At 56.1% G+C, this 17,618-nt stretch overlaps 1 protein-coding gene across 1 annotated transcript in view; it reads right to left on the reverse strand.

Annotated features, from left to right (window-relative positions):
- Positions 1 to 12,306, reverse strand: part of LIMS2 (LIM zinc finger domain containing 2) — a 55,496-nt gene extending 43,190 nt beyond the window's left edge. Inside the window, exon 1 of the mRNA XM_059704803.1 lies at positions 12,148 to 12,306. Coding sequence (XP_059560786.1) covers positions 12,148 to 12,158 — 11 coding nt within the window. The 5' untranslated portion in view covers positions 12,159 to 12,306. The remainder of the gene's footprint in view (positions 1 to 12,147) is intronic.
- Between the last annotated feature and the right edge of the window lie 5,312 nt (positions 12,307 to 17,618).

Raw genomic sequence — 17,618 nt, forward strand, 5'->3', positions numbered from 1 at the left:
GTGAAAGAGCCCATTATCAATGTCAGATTGCATCCACTGGACTCTATAAAAACAACCAAGTGCCTCTTTTAAATGCCCATTGCAACAGTTTTTCTTATTAAAAGCTGGAAATGGCAGGATATTTATGTATCTACCCCTACTGTGACAGCCTGGCAGAGCATTACAAAGGAGAAAACCCAGCATCTGGTGATGTCCATAAGTACAAGACTTCAGGCTGTCATTACCAGGAAAGGGTTTCATCCAAGTATTAGATATGAACATTTGATTTTCAGTTTTTCATTTGTCCAATTACTTCTGAAACCCTGAAATTAAGCGATTTTGTAATAAAATCTTTAGTTCATCACATCTCTATACAATCTTTTTGTTCAACCCACTGAATGAGGGTTTGTTCACACTAGCCGTGCTGCCGTTGCAGTGTGGTGCGGTACTGCAATGCAGCGCAGTTAGGGTTAACGCAGGGTACACAGGTTTCCATCATGTTTGCGTTGATGCTAATGTGCAGTGGTGCGTGTTAACACAAATGCCCTGTAGCACGCATTTTTACAGCTGAAAGTCTTTGTTGTTTTATTAACACGTCATTGTGATGTACAGAATGTGGGAACAGGAAAAAATTGTGCTTGAGTAGAGCTCTTAATCTTACCTCAGAGAGGCTCTGATACTGTGCTCTCCAGGGGCGTGTCTCCCTCATCACCACGATAACGTGTCTAGCATTCCTGGGGTGATGTCGGGAGACGCGTCCGCGGGCATTACCAGGAGCCTCTGGAAGCCTGAGAGGTTGTTCCTTCTACTGAATGGGTGGATATAAATCCGCGGCTCAGAAGGAGGAGCTGCGGCCGTGTTCCCGTTGCCATGGTAACGCTGCTGCTGGTGAAGGAGCGGAGGGGAGAGCAAGAGAACACGGGCCTCGGCTGGCTTAGAGGCTCTGAAAAGAGCGGGCATATTCCTGGGAATCCAGAAAACCATGAGAACACGCAGGGCTGTGTGCCTGCTTGGGAGAGACCTCGCCCTGGCCGGCCCTGGGCTGTGGAGGCGGCAGAGCCGGCAAAGGCAGAGCTGTAAACTGCCTGGTTGAATACTGACGCTGTGCCTAGCAGGCACTCCGGGGCCTCGTGAAGGCTGCGAGGTTACTCATTTCAGCTCGTCCTCAGCTGACCGCTAAACTAACTGAGCAGAGACTTCAGCGGGCGCCAGTGACAGACATACAGACTTTAGAGCAGCCGTGGGCAAACTACGGCCCGCGGGCCGAATCCGAAAGAGCTAAGGGTTCTCTTGCTCTCCCCTCCGCTCCTTCACCAGCAGCAGCGTTAACATGTATTAGTTCACACAAACACTCCATCCATGCTTTTGTTCCCGCCTCCAGTCCAGTGTAAGAACCCATTGTGGCCCTCGAGTCAAAAAGTTTGCCCAGCCCTGCTCTAGAGACTAGTTCAGAAAAATCACTGAGCACCCAAACAGCTAACAGCAGCATAAGCCCTGGTGTGGTGAGACTCTGACTGCCAGAGTCCCTGATTTATATTATTTGCAATGTCCAGTTCTCTGCAAGAGTTATGAGACATGCAAAGAAACAAAAAAGTGTGGCTTATATACAGGAAAAAAGAGCAAGCAACAGAAACTGTCCCGGATGAAGCCCAAATGGAGAACATTAATAAATAGAAATTATAAAATGGAACCAAATAGGAATTCTGGGGTTGAAAAGAAATACTAAAGAGAGACCTTCAGGATGAAGTGAAAAGACACTAGACAATAATTGAATCCACATGAAGAAATGAAGATCAGTAAATTCTACATTTATATAGTAAAGCTAATTATACAGAAAAATACAAAAAGCAGTATAAATGTAGTTTTGGTTTGTAAGCCTTTTTCTGCATCTGATTTAAAGACAGCTGCATAATGAAATAATTTAACACAAAAGAAGGAGATAGTATAGGAATTGAGAAACAGAAAAGATATGACATTTTTAAAAAGAGCAAATAGCAGATGTAAACCCTGGAATCTTATCATTACATTAAATGTAAATGAGTTTAATTCTCCAATGGAAAGTCAAAGATCAAATAAGATTTTTTTTAAAAAACATGACCTAATTATATCCTTTTTACAAGGATATCCTTGTTACACTTTTTTTAAAAATTGATTTCAGAGAGGAAGGAAGAGGTAGAGAGAGTGAGAAACATTAATGATAATAAATAATCATTGATCGGCTGCCTCTTGCACACCCCACACTGAGGATCAAGCCCGCAACCCAGGCATGTGCCCTGACCGAGAATCGAACTGTGACCTCCTGGTTCATAGGCCGATGCTCAACCACTTAGCCACCCCAGCCAGGTGATCCTTGTTTCACTTTAGATGCAATAACACAAACAGTTTGAAAATAGAAGAATGGAAAAGTTATACCATAAACAGCAATCAAAAGAGAACTGGGGAAGCAAGTCAGAGAGATCTTGCACAGGGGGGCAGGCAGGACCAAGGGAGGGTGAGAGTGTGAGCGAGAGTGAGGGTGAGAGTGTGAGTGAGGTGTGAGGGTGAGAGTGTGAGTGAGGTGTGAGGGTGAGTGTGAGCTAGGTGTGAGGGTGAGTGTGAGTGAGGTGTGAGGGTGAGAGTGTGAGCGAGGTGTGAGGGTGAGAGTGTGAGCAAGGTGTGAGGGTGAGAGTGTGAGCGAGGTATGAGGGTGAGAGTGTGAGCGAGGTGTGAGGGTGAGAGTGTGAGCGAGGTGTGAGGGTGAGAGTGTGAGCGAGGTGTGAGGGTGAGAGTGTGAGCGAGGTGTGAGGGTGAGAGTGTGAGCAAGAGAGTGAGGGTGAGAGTGTGAGCGAGGTGTGAGGGTGAGAGTGTGAGCGAGGCATGAGGGTGACAGACCGATAACCACTGATGAAATTGAAGCAGTAATCAGAAAAACTCCCGGCAAACAAAAGTCCTAGAACAGATGGCTTCATGGGCGAGTTCTACCAAATACTCAAAAAAGAACTAACACCTACCCTTAAACTATTCCAAAAAATTAAAGGGAAAGTAGCATTTCCAACCTTTTTTTACAAAGCCAGAACTATCCTAATTGCAAAACAGATAAAGATACTACAAAGAAAGGAAATTATAGGCCAATATCCCCAATGAACATAAAGGTTAATATCCTCAACAAAATATTAGCAAATCAGATTCAGCATTGCATTACAAAGGCCATACACCATGACCAAGTGGGATCTATTCCAGAGATGCGAGGTTGTACAAATTTCACAAGTCAACAAACGTGATGCATCACAGAAACAAAATGAAGGATAAAAATCACATGGTCACATCAATAGACACAAAAAAAGCATTTGACAAAATCCAGCACCCATTTTTGATAAAAACTCTAAGTAAAGTGGGAATAGAGGGAACATACCTCAACATGATAAAGGCCATTTATGACAAACCTACCGCCAACATCATACTCAATGGGCAAGAACTAAAACCATTTCCCCTAAGAACAGAAACAAGACAGAATTTCCACTCTCACCACTCTTATTCAACATAGTCCTGGAAGTCCTAGCATAGCGACCAGACAAGAAGAAAATATAAAAGGAGGAAGGAAAATTATCATTATTCACAGATGACATGATATTGTACATAGAAAATCCTAAAGATTCCACCAAAAAAAATGACTAATAAATGAATTCAACAAAGTAGCAGGATACAAAATCAACATCCACAAATCGATGGCATTTTTACATACCAATAATGAAATATCAGAATGAGAAGCTAAACAAATAATCCCGCTTACCATTGCAACAACAACAACAAAAGGTACCTAGGAACAAACATAAGCAAGGAAGTAAAAGACCTGTATTCGGAAAACTATAGCACTGAAAAAGAAATAGAGGAAGATAAAAAACAAGTGGAAGCATACACTGTGTTCATGGATCAGAAGAATTAAAATCATTAAAATGTCCATACTACCCAAAGCAATCTATAGATTCAATGCAATCCCTATTAAAATAACTGCATACTTCACAGATATAGAACAAATACTCCAAAAAGTTATATGGAACGAAAAAAGAGACCCTGAATAGATGCAGCAATCTTGAGAAAGAAGAACAAAGTTGCAAGGATCACAAAACCAGAAATCAAACTATACTACAGAGCCATTATAATCAAAACAATCTGGTACTGGCACAAGAACAGGCATATTGATCAATGGAACATAACATAGACCCCAGAAACTGACCCAAGCCATTATGGTCAATTAGTATTTGGCAAAGGAGGCAAAAGCATACAACGGAGTTCAGATGGTCTCTTCAATAAATGATATTGAGGAAATTGGACAGGTACATGCAGAAAATAGACCTCCAATTTACACCATACACAAGAATAAACTCAAAATGGATAAAAGACTTAAATGTAACTTGTAAAACCATAAAAATCCTAGGCAGCAAAATCTCAGACATCTCTTGTGGTAGAATTTTTGCCGAAATATCTCCTAAGGCAAGAGAAACAAAGGAAAATGTAAATAAGCAAAAGAAACCATCATCAAGATGATGTGGGAGAACATATTTGGGAATAATACATTTGATAAAGGGTTAATTTCCAAAATATATAAAGAACTCACACAGCTCAACAAAAGGAAGACAAACAATCCAATTTAGAAATGGGCAAAGGACCTAAGTAGACACTTCTCCAAAGAGGACATACAGATGGCCAAGAGAGATATGAAAAATGTTCAACGTAATAATAATCATCAGAGAGATGCAAATTAAAACCACCATGAGCCGAAACCGGTTTAGCTCAGTGGATAGAGCGTCGGCCTGCGGACTGAAAGGTACCAGGTTCGATTCCGGTCAAGGGCATGTACCTGGGTTGCAGGCACATCCCCAGTAGGAGATGTGCAGGAGGCGGCTGATCGATGTTTCTCTCCCATCGATGTTTCTAACTCTCTATCTCTCTCCCTTCCTCTCTGTAAAAAATCAATAAAATATATTTTTAAAAAAAAACCACCATGAGATATCATCTCACACATGTCAGAATGGCTACCATCAATAAACCAACAACCAACCAGTGCTGGCGAGGAAGTGGAGAAAAGGGAACCCTCATGCATTGCTCATAGAGTGCAGACTGGTGCAGCCACTATGGAAAACAGTATGGGGTTGCCTCAAAAAATTAAAAATAGAACTGCCATTTGACCCAGAGATCCTACTTTTAGGACTATATAAGGACAACAAAAGATGGTCTCTTCAATAAACAGTATTGGGAAATCAGAAGGGATATATGCACCGCTATGTCCATAGCAGCGTTATTTACCATAGCTAAGATCTGGAAACAGCCCAAGTGCCCATCAGTAGACCAGTGGATAAAAAAGCTGTGGGACATTTACACCGTGGAATACTGTGCAGCAGAAAAAAAGAAAGCTCTCTTACCCTTTGAGACAGCATGGAGGGACCTGGAGAGTATTATGGTATATGAAATAAGCCAGTCAGAGAAAGACAAGTATCACGTGATCTCACTTATTTGTGGAATCTAATAAACAAAATAAGTTGACCAACAAAATAAGTTCAGAGGCATGGAGACAAGGAACACACTTACATATCTCAGAGGGGAGGAGGGTGGACAGGAAGAGATTAACCAAAGAACTTATATACTTATATTCCTAGCCCATGGGCACAGACAATAGTGTGGTGAAGGCCTGGGGTGGGGTAGGGGCTCAGTGGAGGGGGATAGGGGGTAATGGGGGGGCATCTGTAACACTGCAGCAATAATTTTTTTTAAAGAGAGAATTGGAGCCCTAGCCAGTTTGGCTCAGTGGCTAGAACGTCCGCCCATGGACTGAATGGCCCAGGGTTTGATTCCAGTCCAGGGCACATGCCTCAGTTACAGGCTCGATACCCTCTGGTCAGGATGTGTGCAAGAGGCAACCAATTGATGTGTCTCTCTCACATCGATGTTTCTCTCTGTGTGTCTCTTCCCTCCCTTCCACTCTTTCTAAAAGTCAATGGAAAAATATTCACAGGTGAGGATTAACAAAAAAACAAAAAGAGAGAGAGAATTAGAGTGACTATATTAATATAAGACAAAATAGACTTTAAGATAAAAAATTGTTATAAGAGCAAAGAAAGACATTTCATAATGATAAAAAGTCAAACCTTCAAACAAAACAATAACTCTCAACATGTATGCATGTATCAACCCTAAAGCAAAAACTGAGAGAGCTGAGAGAAAAATAGAGAATTTAACAATTACGGTTGGAGACGTCGGTGCTCCACTTTCTATAATGGAGAGGCCATTATACAAAAGCTCCAACGGATATAGAAGGCATGGACACGGAGAAGCAACGAGACTTAACCAACAGCCACGGGAGACGCGCCCCACAGTAGCAGAATACGCCTCTCACGTGCGCGTGGGGCGTTCTCCAGGACAAAACACATTAGGCCAGAAAATCAGCCTCAATAAACGTAAAAGAACTGAGATCATAGGAGACACATTCTGAGACCACGATGACATAAAATTACAAATCAACAAGAGAAGAAAATTTAGCAAATTCACAGAAATGTGGAAATTAACCCACGTACTCCTAAAGAGCCAATCAGATGAAGAACACTAGAGCCCTGGCTGGGGCTGGGGTTGCTAGGTGGTTAGAGCATCCGTCCATGGAATGAAGGGTCGTGGGTTCAATTCCCAATCAAGGACACGTGCCTGGGTTGCAGGTTTGGTCTGTGCCCCAGTCGGAGGCGCACACGGGAAGCAACCAGTCAATATGTTTCCCTCACATCGCTGTCTCTCCCCCCTCCCCCCAACCCCCCTCTCCCTTCCACTCTCTAAAAATCAATGAAAAAAATATCCTCTGGTGAGGATCAACAAAAATAAGAAGAAAACAAGGTAATTTAGGAAATACTTTGAGATGAATGAAATGAAAACACAACATACCAAAATGTATAGGGTGCAACCCAAGCATTGCTCAGAGGGAAATGTACAGCTATAGATGCCTGAATTAATAAAGAAGAAAGATCTCAAGTCAATTATTCTCCCCGCTTAAGAAAATAAAAACAGATGAGTAAAGTAAACTCAAAGCAACCATATGACGGAAATAATAAAGATTAGAGTGGAAATAAATGAAATAGAGGTTAGAGAAAATAAACAAAACCAAAAGTTGGTTCTTTGATAAGATCAACAAAACTAATAAACCTTTAGTTAACAGACAAAGAAAAAAGAAAAGAGGATATTCAGCCCTAGCTGGTTTGGCTCAGTGGATAGAGCATTGGCCTGTGAACTGAAGGGTCCGGGTTCGACTCAAGAAGAAATATAAAATCCTAATAGACCAGTAACAACTAAAGAGATGGTAGTAATAAAAAAAATAAAAAACTTCCCACAAAGAAGAGTCCAGGACCAGCGAGCAGTTTTATTGGGGAATTTACCTAATGTTTAAGTAGAATTAAGACCAGTCCTTCACAAAATGTTCGAAAAAGCCAGCCAGGAGGAAACACTTCCCAACTCATTCAATGGGGCCAGTATTACCTGATACGAAAACCAAACAGAGATATCACAAGAAAACTACAGATCAATATCCCTTATGAATACAAATGCAAACGTTCTCCATAAAACTGAATGGAACAGTCTATAAAACGTATGAGAGCCCTAGCCAGTTTGGCTCAGTGGATACACTGTCAGCCTGTGGACTGAAGGGTCCCAGGTTCGATTCCTGTCAAGGGCACATGTTGGGGCTGCAGGCTTCATCCCCAGAAGGAGGTGTGCAGGAGGCAGCCAATCAATGATTCTCTCTCATCATTGATGTTTCTATCTCTCTTTCCTTCTCTTTTCCTCTCTGAAATCAATACAAATATATTTTTAAAAATATATAAATGCATAAAGTATTGTACATCATGACCAAATGATATTTAACCCAGAAATATAAAGTTGGGTTAACATCCAAAAATCAATGTAATACACCCTATCAATAGAATAATGGGAAAACATCACATGAAATGCAGAGAATACTCTTCACAAAAGCTAACACTTTCATGATTTAAAAAAAAAAAAAAAAACAGCACTTAACAAACTAAGAATGGAAGGGAACTTTTTCAACCTGATAAAAACCAACATTAACATCAGAGCTGCTTCCACTGTGGGCGGCACCCCTGGGCTGGACCCCCTGGCGCTGAAGACAGCCTCAAATGAGTGAACATTCCACCTTCTTCCCTCAGAAATTTGATTTTGAATGATTTTGTTTTCCTAGTTTAAAACTAGCATCAATGTGAACACAAATTTGGTTTTACATACATACATCCATCCTGTCATCTCAGTGAGATGGAGACAGTCACCTAATGTTAGGTATGTATCTCATTAAGATATGCATCTTAAGTCATCTCATAAATATCCATCACCAAAAATTTACAAATCTGAATGAACAGAACAAGGAGGAGAGTTAAGGTGCCTCCCGCTGACCCTTCTCCCAACTTGGAAATGACTCCTTCAGAGGATAAGTAGGATCAGCAAGTGAGGAATGGAGCATGGAGGGACAGAAGTCGGGTAGGGGTGGGGATGGGGATGGGGATGGAGATGGGGATAGGGATGCGAGTGGGGGTGGGGGTGGGGGTGGGGGTGGGGGTGGTGATGGGGTGGGGATGGGGATGGGGATGGGGATGGGGATGGGGGTGGGGATGGGGATGGGGGTGGGGATGGGGATGAGGATGGGGATGGGGGTGGGGGTGGGGGTGGGGATGGGGGTGGGGGTGGGGATGGGGATGGGGTGGGGATGGGGAAGGGGATGGGGATGGGGGTGGGGATGGGGATGAGGATGGGGATGGGGGTGGGGATGGGGATGGGGGTGGGGGTGGGGATGGGGATGGGGATGGGGGTGGGGATGGGGGTGGGGATGGGGGTGGCGATGGGGTGGGGATGGGGGTGGGGGTGGGGGTGGCGATGGGGTGGGGATGGGGATGGGGTGGGGATGCGAGTGGGGGTGGGGGTGGGGGTGGGGATGGGGTGGGGATGGGGGTGGGAATGGGGATGGGGATGGGGATGGGGGTGGGGATGGGGATGGGGATGGGGGTGGGAATGGGGATGGGGATGGGGGTGGGAATGGGGATGGGGATGGGGGTGGGGGTAGGGGTGGCGATGGGGTGGGGATGGGGATGGGGGTGGGGATGGGGGTGGGGATGGGGGTGGGGATGGGGGTGGGGATGGGGATGGGGGTGGGGATGGGGGTGGGGATGGGGGTGGGGATGGGGATGGGGATGGGGATGGGGATGGGGATGGGGGTGGGGATGGGGGTGGCGATGGGGTGGGGATGGGGATGGGGATGGGGATGGGGATGGGGATGGGGATGGGGGTGGGGATGGGGGTGGGGATGGGGGTGGGGGTGGGGGTGGCGATGGGGTGGGGATGGGGATGGGGGTGGGGATGGGGGTGGGGATGGGGATGGGGGTGGGGATGGGGGTGGGGATGGGGGTGGCGATGGGGTGGGGATGGGGGTGGGGGTGGGGGTGGCGATGGGGTGGGGATGGGGATGGGGTGGGGATGCGAGTGGGGGTGGGGGTGGGGGTGGGGATGGGGTGGGGATGGGGGTGGGAATGGGGATGGGGATGGGGATGGGGGTGGGGATGGGGATGGGGATGGGGGTGGGAATGGGGATGGGGATGGGGGTGGGAATGGGGATGGGGATGGGGGTGGGGGTAGGGGTGGCGATGGGGTGGGGATGGGGATGGGGATGGGGTGGGGATTCGAGTGGGGGTGGGGGTGGGGGTGGGGTGGGAATGGGGATGGGGATGGGGGTGGGGGTGGGGGTGGCGGTGGGGGTGGGGATGGAGGCAGGACAGCCACTGGCCCAGAAGCCTGGCCCCCCCACAACTGTGCAGCACCCCGCCCTCCACCCTCCAGGACCAGCTTGCAAATGCTGGCTCTTAAATTTGCAGGAATTTTTGAAACCAGTTCACATGAGGTTGGTAGCTTGATGGGAGCCGAGTTGAAGTAATCACAGATGGAACTGCACTACAAAGCGGCCCGCCCTCACTGCACCCCCCCAGTCAATACCGAAACACAAGGAAAGGGAGGAGCCCAGCCTGGCGGCCAGTCGGTTCTGCCTCACTCCTCATCTGCTTCACTCTTGGCTTGACCCCTGACTCCATCACAGCCCGTGCGTGCGTTGTGCGGGGGGGGGGGGGGGGGGGGGGGGGGGGGGCTCTGGCTGCCCCCGGTGAGCTCCTGGGGGAGGTGAATGGTTGAGAGCAGTGGCGGTGGGAGTGCCACTGCCAGGCTGGTCCCTGGGCAGGTGTGGCCGGCCTGGGCCTTAATGTCCGCCTGTGGAGCGCAGTGGAGCCGGGACCTAATGGGACGGACGCGGTGTCTGTGGAGTCCAAGGCCGCTGAGCTACTGCCCGGCGCGGGGCTCCACGCCCCGCAGAAGCCCCTCTGCGCGCGCACAGGCACACACACACACACACACACACACACACGCGCGCGCGCGCGCACACACGCACGCACACACGCACGCACACGCACGCACGCACACGCACACACACGCACGCACACACACGCACGCACACGCACGCGCACACACGCACGCACACACACACGCAAACACACGAACACGCGCGCGCACACGCACATGCACACACGCATGCACACGCGCACACGCACACGCGCACACGCGCACACACGCACGCACACACGCACTGCACGTCCATGCGCAAGGCTCTGCCCCAGCTCGGCCCACGCCGCCTCCCCTGTGGCCACAGCTCCTCAAATGCCTCCTGGCCCCACCGACCCTGTGTCCACTCCCCCGCCAGCCACTGCCCCGTCCATGCCGCCCGGTCCCCGAGTCCCTGCCCGCCCGGCTGCCGTCCGCCCGCGGGACCGTGCGCCTTCATTAGGGTCTGTGCGCCGAGCAGGGGGCGCAGCGCCGGCCGAGGAGACGGCCGCGGGCACTTCGTCCGCATTTGGAGCCGCGCGGGAGTGAGGCGGCGGCGGGGGCAGGGTGGCCCGGCTCCCGCGGGATCTGAGCGCCAGGCCTTGGACTCAGCAGCTGTGGCGGGAGGGCGTCCCCCCAGGCGGCCCGCGGGAAGTTCTGCTCGGATCCCGGGCGGGCCCGTCCTCTCCGCTCGCCGCCCGGGAGCCGCCCCACGGCTCCTCCCTCTCCTCCCGCTCCGCCCCAGGGAGCCGCCTGCGTGCATCGCCCTCGGGGCGGCAGCGGCTCCCGGCCCCCCGCCTGCGGCTCCAGCGGGTGGGGCAGGGGCCCTGAGCGCGCAGTGAGCGCTGTTGGCACCGCTCAGCCCGGGTCCGAGCGAGCCGCGGCCTGGAGGGCGCGGGCCGACCCAGCGGACCGTCCCTTCTGCGACGGGCCACCCGCCCACGGCCCGGCGCGGAGGGGGCGGCGGGAGGCGCCGGCGCTCTGACCAGGAAAGCCCAGCGGCTTCCCGCGGTCGCTCGGCCTCCGTGTCATTGGAGGGCCGCATCCTCAGGCCGGGAGTGGGCCCTGCCCGGTGCGGGCCGGGGTGCGGGGCCCGGGGTGCGGGGTGCGGGGCAGAGGGCCCACGCCCAGGCCCCCTGGTCTGCGTGCTCCTGGCTCCCCGTTTCACTCTCTCCCTTTGCCTCCCGCCCTGCGGTGGCGGGGGCGCCGCCGGCCGGGCGGGGAACAGGGCTGCTGGGGGGCCCGGGCCCTAAAGCCCCCGGCGGAGCCTGGCGGTGCCCAGAGGTGGGCGCCCTGCGGGCCCCCGGCACCGGGACTGCTCCCCGCGGCGCTTCCACTCCCCGCGCCGCCCCAGCCCCGTCCCCAGCGCCACGGCTGCTCTGTCCCCCCGGCGCCGGGCCAGGCCTCACGGCTCCGTCACCTTCGCGCGGGGGCAGCGGGAGGGCGGGGGGTACCGGGGGGCAGCGGGAGGGCGGGGGTGGAAAGAGGGGGGGCAGCGGGGCGGCCCGGGGTTCCTGCCCCCTCCCCCCCAGCCTGGGCTCGGCGCGGACCCTTCCCCCCTCGCCGACCGCGGGAGGCCTCCCCAGGACCACGCAGCGGAGTGGGGGTGCGGGTCGGGGAGCGGGTGTCCTTCCGGGGGCGCGAGCCCGGCCCGCGGCGAGAGCAGAGAGCGCCCCATCCCGCGGGGAGGGGTCGGGAGGGCCGGCTGCACCTGCCGCGGCCGCGGGGTCCCCTCTCCTGCGGGCGCTGCCCCGGGTCCGCCCGCCCCACAGGCGCCCGCAGGGTTACCTTCCCGTCATGGTGGCCGCAGCCAGAGGGTCCCGCCGCCGCCGCCCGCAGGTCCTGGCCCCGGAGACGCCCCGGGGCGGCGCTCCGCCCGCAGAGCAGGGCCGGGAGGGGCGGGGGGACGGGGTGACAGTGGGAGGAGGGGGCCCACGAGGGGCGTGGGAGGCGCGGGGCGTGGGGCGGCGGGGGCGCGCAGCGCGGTCTGGGACTCAGGACCCGAGCCTGCGGGTGCGGTCCGGTCCCGGGAGCCCGGCAGCACGTCCCGAATTCCGGGCATAGCTTTCCTTTTAAAGGGAGTGAAGTTCAAATAAACAAGAGCCAGTTCCCGGCGGACCCGCCCGGCGCTCCCTTCCGCTGCCCGGTGGCTGGAGCCGGACTCTGCGGGAGAACAGGCCGGGCGGAGAGGGCGGAGCAGAGAGCAGCCCCTGCGGCCCCAGCCCGCTGTCCCCTCCCGGCTGTCCCCTCCCCGCTGTCCCCGGTCCCCTGCCCGCTGCCCCCTGCCCGCTGTCCCCTCCCTGCTGTCCCCTCCCCGCTGTCCCCGGTCCCCTGCCCGCTGTCCCCTCCCCGCTGTCCCCTCCCCGCTGTCCCCGGTCCCCTGCCCGCTGTCCCCAATCTCCTCCCCGCTGTCCCCTCCCCGCTGTCCCCTGCCCGCTGTCCCCTGCCCGCTGTCCCCTCCCTGCTGTCCCCTCCCCGCTGTCCCCAGTCCCCTGACCGCTGTCCCCAGTCCCCTCCCCGCTGTCCCCTCCCCGCTGTTCCCTCCCCGCTGTCCCCTTGGGCACAGGGCTCACTAAAGCCTTCATTCCTCAGACTTCCCAGGCGGGGATGCTTGGGCCCACGCAGCGAGCCCCCACCCCATGGCGGGTCCCTGGTGCCCTTGGAGGTCCGAGCCTGTCTGCACACTTAGGTGCCAGGGCAGTAACAATTTCAGTGAAATCTCTGAGCAAACCCTCACCTTGAGGCGCTTTGCATGAAACACACCCTGGGGAAGGGAGAACCAGGGACTGTGTAAGCGGAACGTAAACAGGCCACTTGACAGTGGAGGCGCGGCCATCCTGGAGGCGCGGCCTCACCCGTCTCACTGCCCAGGCCTCCGGGCGGGAAAGCAGGCAGCGTGCCTGCGGGCGGCCCAGCAGCCTGGCAGCCGGAGAACTGTGTGCGGGACACCAGGGAGCAGACAGGAGGCCCAGACTGAGCGTGAAACGGGGTCTAGAACCGGCGTCGCCCCGTGAGCGTCTGCGCGTGGGAAAGCCTCCTGCCAGGCACGGAAAGGCCCTTCTCAGCAGTCCGCACGCTGCCTGGGCTCCTGGTCAGAACACTGTCTGGGCTTCTGCCTGAGCTTCGCGTGGAAGCGCTTGCCTCTCGCGGTGAAGGCCTTTTACTTTCCGGTGCACACCTTTCTGTGATGAGGTGCTGCTGACAAGCCGTTAAAGTGACCTGGAAATGAATATAAAACCATTTAGGGAATCTGTTCTGAGAAAAGTACTAAACTAAACAAAAACCCCCTCCACCTGGGGCGGCGGGGGATGGGGGGGGCGGCGGGGGATGGGGGGGCGGCGGGGGATGGGGGGGCGGCGGGGGATGGGGGGCGCGGGGGCGCGGGGGCGCATGGCTGGAAGCAGCCGTTATCCAGGGCCGGCCGGCGCTGTGCGTGTCCAGGCCTGGCAATAAACACTCTAGGAGTGGCCATGCAAAGCGGCAGCCACACCAGAAGCTCACAGAGGCTACAGGTAGCCACGCCTGCGGGGGGGGGGGGGGGGGGAGTGGGGAAAGGGCCGCAGCGCCTGCGCAGCTCCCTCCTGGAAATGCTGGGTTTGCACTGTCGGTTCTTTCTGCAGCTGTGCCTGAGCTGGCCTGCTGGCCTGCCGCGTACTGACTGGATGGCTGCTGAAGCGTGGGGCGTGGGTGATTTCTTGGTTCACCTGCCTGGTTAGGGAGAAACGCTTTCCACCATGTGTACACCTAGGAACAGGCATGCAGGGCTGCCCGGCCAGGCGGCTAACTGAACACTAGCGTCCTGTGAGAAGGAAAAGGAGGAGGCAGAACACCCAGGGGCCTGTTCCCCCTTGAGGGGACCCCAGGCCTACAGGGGAGCCCCACTGTGTGGCTGCTGTGGCCAAGCCAGAGTCCCTGCTCACCCCCACCAGCCTGCTGTGGTCCCGAGCCACACAGCGAGGGCTGGGTGGCAGCTGTGGGCATCGCTCAGCCCCCTGGAGAGACCAGGCTCCCTGGCATGGGCCAGCCCCCCTGGGGCAGCCAGAGGTCAGATTTGTGGAAAAGGGCAGAAGCTGCCTGGCAGTGGTTACTCATACAGTCCCTCCCTCCTCACCCATCCATACAAGAGTATCTGTGCTGCGGCCCTGGGCAGGTCCGGCACAGGCAGGACATGGCCACGCCAGCTGGGGCCGGACAGATAGCAAATAGCGAACAAGCCCATGAACGTGACTTTTCAGACGGGACAAGCACTGGGAAGAAAAGGGTGTGTGGGACTTCAGAGAGGAGAAGCAGGACGGTGCTGAAGGGTGGCACGGAGTGAAAGGCACACTATGGGGAGAAGAGCCGGCAAAGAACGGCTTGCACAGTGGCCCTGGGGAGCCCCTTAGAGAGCTCCGGTCAGGGGAGGGCAGTGTGTCTGGGGCGCAGGGGGAGGGTGGGCAAGTCTGCGCAAGCACAGACCCAGTGCCCGGGCACCAGCAGGACGGTGCTCCCCCGAGTGACAGCACCCAGAGAAGCGCTCGCCTGGCCGGTCCAATCCACGTGGGGCCTGGACAGGAAACCCAGTCCTTGGGGGGCCACAGGGGCAGGCATGAGGGGACTTGGGGACAATGGTTATATTCTATATTTTAATAGGGGTTTGAGTCACACGGGTGTATGCATTTGTCAAAACTCATGAAACATATGGCTAAGAATTGTATATTTCAATGTACGTACATTTTGCCTCAAAAGAAAAAAACCTGCCAGTGGTTGAGTGTCGACCTCCTGGTCAGGGCACATGCCCAGGGTGCGGGCTCGATCCCCAGTGGGGAGCAGGCAGGAGGCAGCCGATCCATGATAATCTCTCATCATTGATGTTTCTCTCTCTCTCCCTCTCCCTTCCTCTCTGAAACCAATAAAAATATTTTTTTTAAAAAAATCCTCTGAACAAACGCTGAACCCCAGTTAATGATGTGCACACGGAGTCCTTCAGCAGGAAGGCGCTGTGCCTGCGACTTACCGTGAAAGGCATCTTAGAAATCAGGTGATGGACAGATGGGGGGAGGGATGGAAAGATGTGCACAGCACGTTAACGGGAGACCCTGAGTGGGCATCTGAGTGTCCGACTGGAGCAGCCGGAGCATCCCTGGCGGGGTGGGGCCTTGCGGAGAGTCAGAGGCCTGGGGACTGGTGAGGGGACCTGGCACGTCCAGGGAAATGGCCGCTGGGGGGCAGCCCTGCGGGCAGGTGTGGATGTGGGAGGTCTGGAGCAGACAGAATTTCAACCCTGGGCTCAGGAGGTCAAGGTGCCTGTGCAGAACCAGGAAGCCTCCCAGGGTGACAGGTCGGGGCGGTGAGGGAGGCAGCCAGGGGTGAGGGAGGGAGCCCAGGTGTCAGAGAAGCCCTGAGGACCCATGGCCCCAGGTTTGCAAGCTGCTGCAGTGCAGAGAGCAGGGGCCTGGCTCCTGCCAGCCGCTGGCTCATGGGGGGGGGGGGGGGGTGTTAGTCCACGGAGGGTGCACAGGGCCTGTACACTCACTGCGCCCCCTGGAGCTGGCACAGCACCCAGAGGGAGAATGGAGGCAGCGAGGTTATTTTGCTCTGGGAAATCCTGCCCTAAGGGAGGGGGGGTGGAGGAAGAGAGAGGGGAGGGGGAGCCCAGGCCCAGGCCAGGCGGGTAGGACTGGGACAGAGAGGGTGCGGACAGCCAGAGAGTGAGGCTGGACCACCGCTTCAGGGGATGACTCCAAGCAGGACAGAGGGGCTCGGAGGTGTCAGAGGTCAAGTTGGACCACACAGTGGGCTGTGAACCAGATTTCCACAGGGGCCCTGGAGCTGTCCTGGAAGGGGTGGGGCCTCCGGGCCCAGACCCTGCTCCCCTCCGAGGCTCAAGGCAGCGGCCGGCGAGCACCCCTTCGCAGGGCCTTTCCTGGTGGCGCCCCCTGTCCCTTCTCCACTCAGCCTGCAGCCGAGGCTCCTCTGGGCAGGGGCGGAGCACAGAGAGCCCTCCAGAGGCTCCTCCATCCCTGGGCCCGAGTCCTGCCCCCACGATCCGAGGGCATGGAGGGGCCTTGCAGCCCGACCCACGTCTGGGGTCTCTGAGCAGCCCAGCAGGAGCCGGGTGCCTTCCCAGCTGCAGGACAGGCACACCTGTGCGCCCAGGGCCCTGCGACAGACCTGAGGGACCCTGGCGGCGCTCCGGCCCAGCGGGTCTCCCCGTGCACCTGGCTCGGCATGGCCCTCGGAAGGTGTGGGGTCACATGCTGGGCGTGGCGGGTGGTGACACCGCCCTGGATTCGCCGGCGCCTTCGAGGCTCCAGCTGCTTCCAGAGCTGGTGCCCACGGAGAGGCTGCTGCTCCCCGCTCCACCCCCGCTGCGCCCCCGCAGGGAGGAGGGGAGGCTGCGGGGCACAGAGCTCCCTCCTCGCGGAGCGCAGGGCGGTGCCTCCCGCCTGGGACCTGGGGACGCGCCGTCAGCTCGGGGCTGGGCGGCGGGCCGGCTCTCGGGTCGGGACCAGAGGAGCCGCCGCGCCAGAGACTGAGGACAGCCCCGGACGCCCACGGCGTTTGCCCTCGGAGCACCGGGCGGCAGCCGCTCGGCGGCGGCGACCAGAGTCCTCGCTCCCCGCAGGACAGCCAGCCCTCAGCCTCCCCTCGGAGCGACTCCAACCTCTGCCAAGTAAACCCGCTGCCCAAGGCGGCTCCCAGCCCCTCCCCCCCGCGGCCCCAGGCAGACGCGGCTCAGCCGGCGGGCAGGCCGGGCCGGAGGACCAGCAGGGAGCCAGGCCCGCGCACCCGGACAGCAAAAAGCCCCGCTAGACGCCCGCAGCGTCTCCGCCTCCGGCTGCGTCCTTCCCTCTGCGCTGCCGGCAACCGCCTGGCACGGCCACTTAGAGACGGACTGGGCAGCAGCTGCAGTGCCCGGCCCCCGGGGGTGCCCAGGCCCCAGCCTCACCTCCCCCTGGCAGGAGGCTGGGTGGGGGGGAGCTGGAGGGCAGACGGAGGCACCGTGGGGTCAGGAGAGGCTAGAAGACCAGGGAGGAAAGGCCACCTTCCTGGGGCGGGGCCTGGGCGCATGGAGGCCCCCTGCAGGCCCAGGGGTGCAGAGCAAGCAGAGCCACTGCCTCCCAGCCGCAGAGCCAGCGAAGGGCGGCTGCGCGGGCCTCCCGCGACTGCCAAGAGGAGCATTGACTAACCAGGCGCTCCTGCCCCGGGAAGCCCCTGCCGCCCGTGCACCTGCCACACTGAGCAGGGCACAGAGAGAAGAGCCCGCGGCCGCCTGC

Source organism: Myotis daubentonii, chromosome 7, assembly GCF_963259705.1.
Source record: "Myotis daubentonii chromosome 7, mMyoDau2.1, whole genome shotgun sequence".
NCBI lineage: Eukaryota > Metazoa > Chordata > Mammalia > Chiroptera > Vespertilionidae > Myotis > Myotis daubentonii.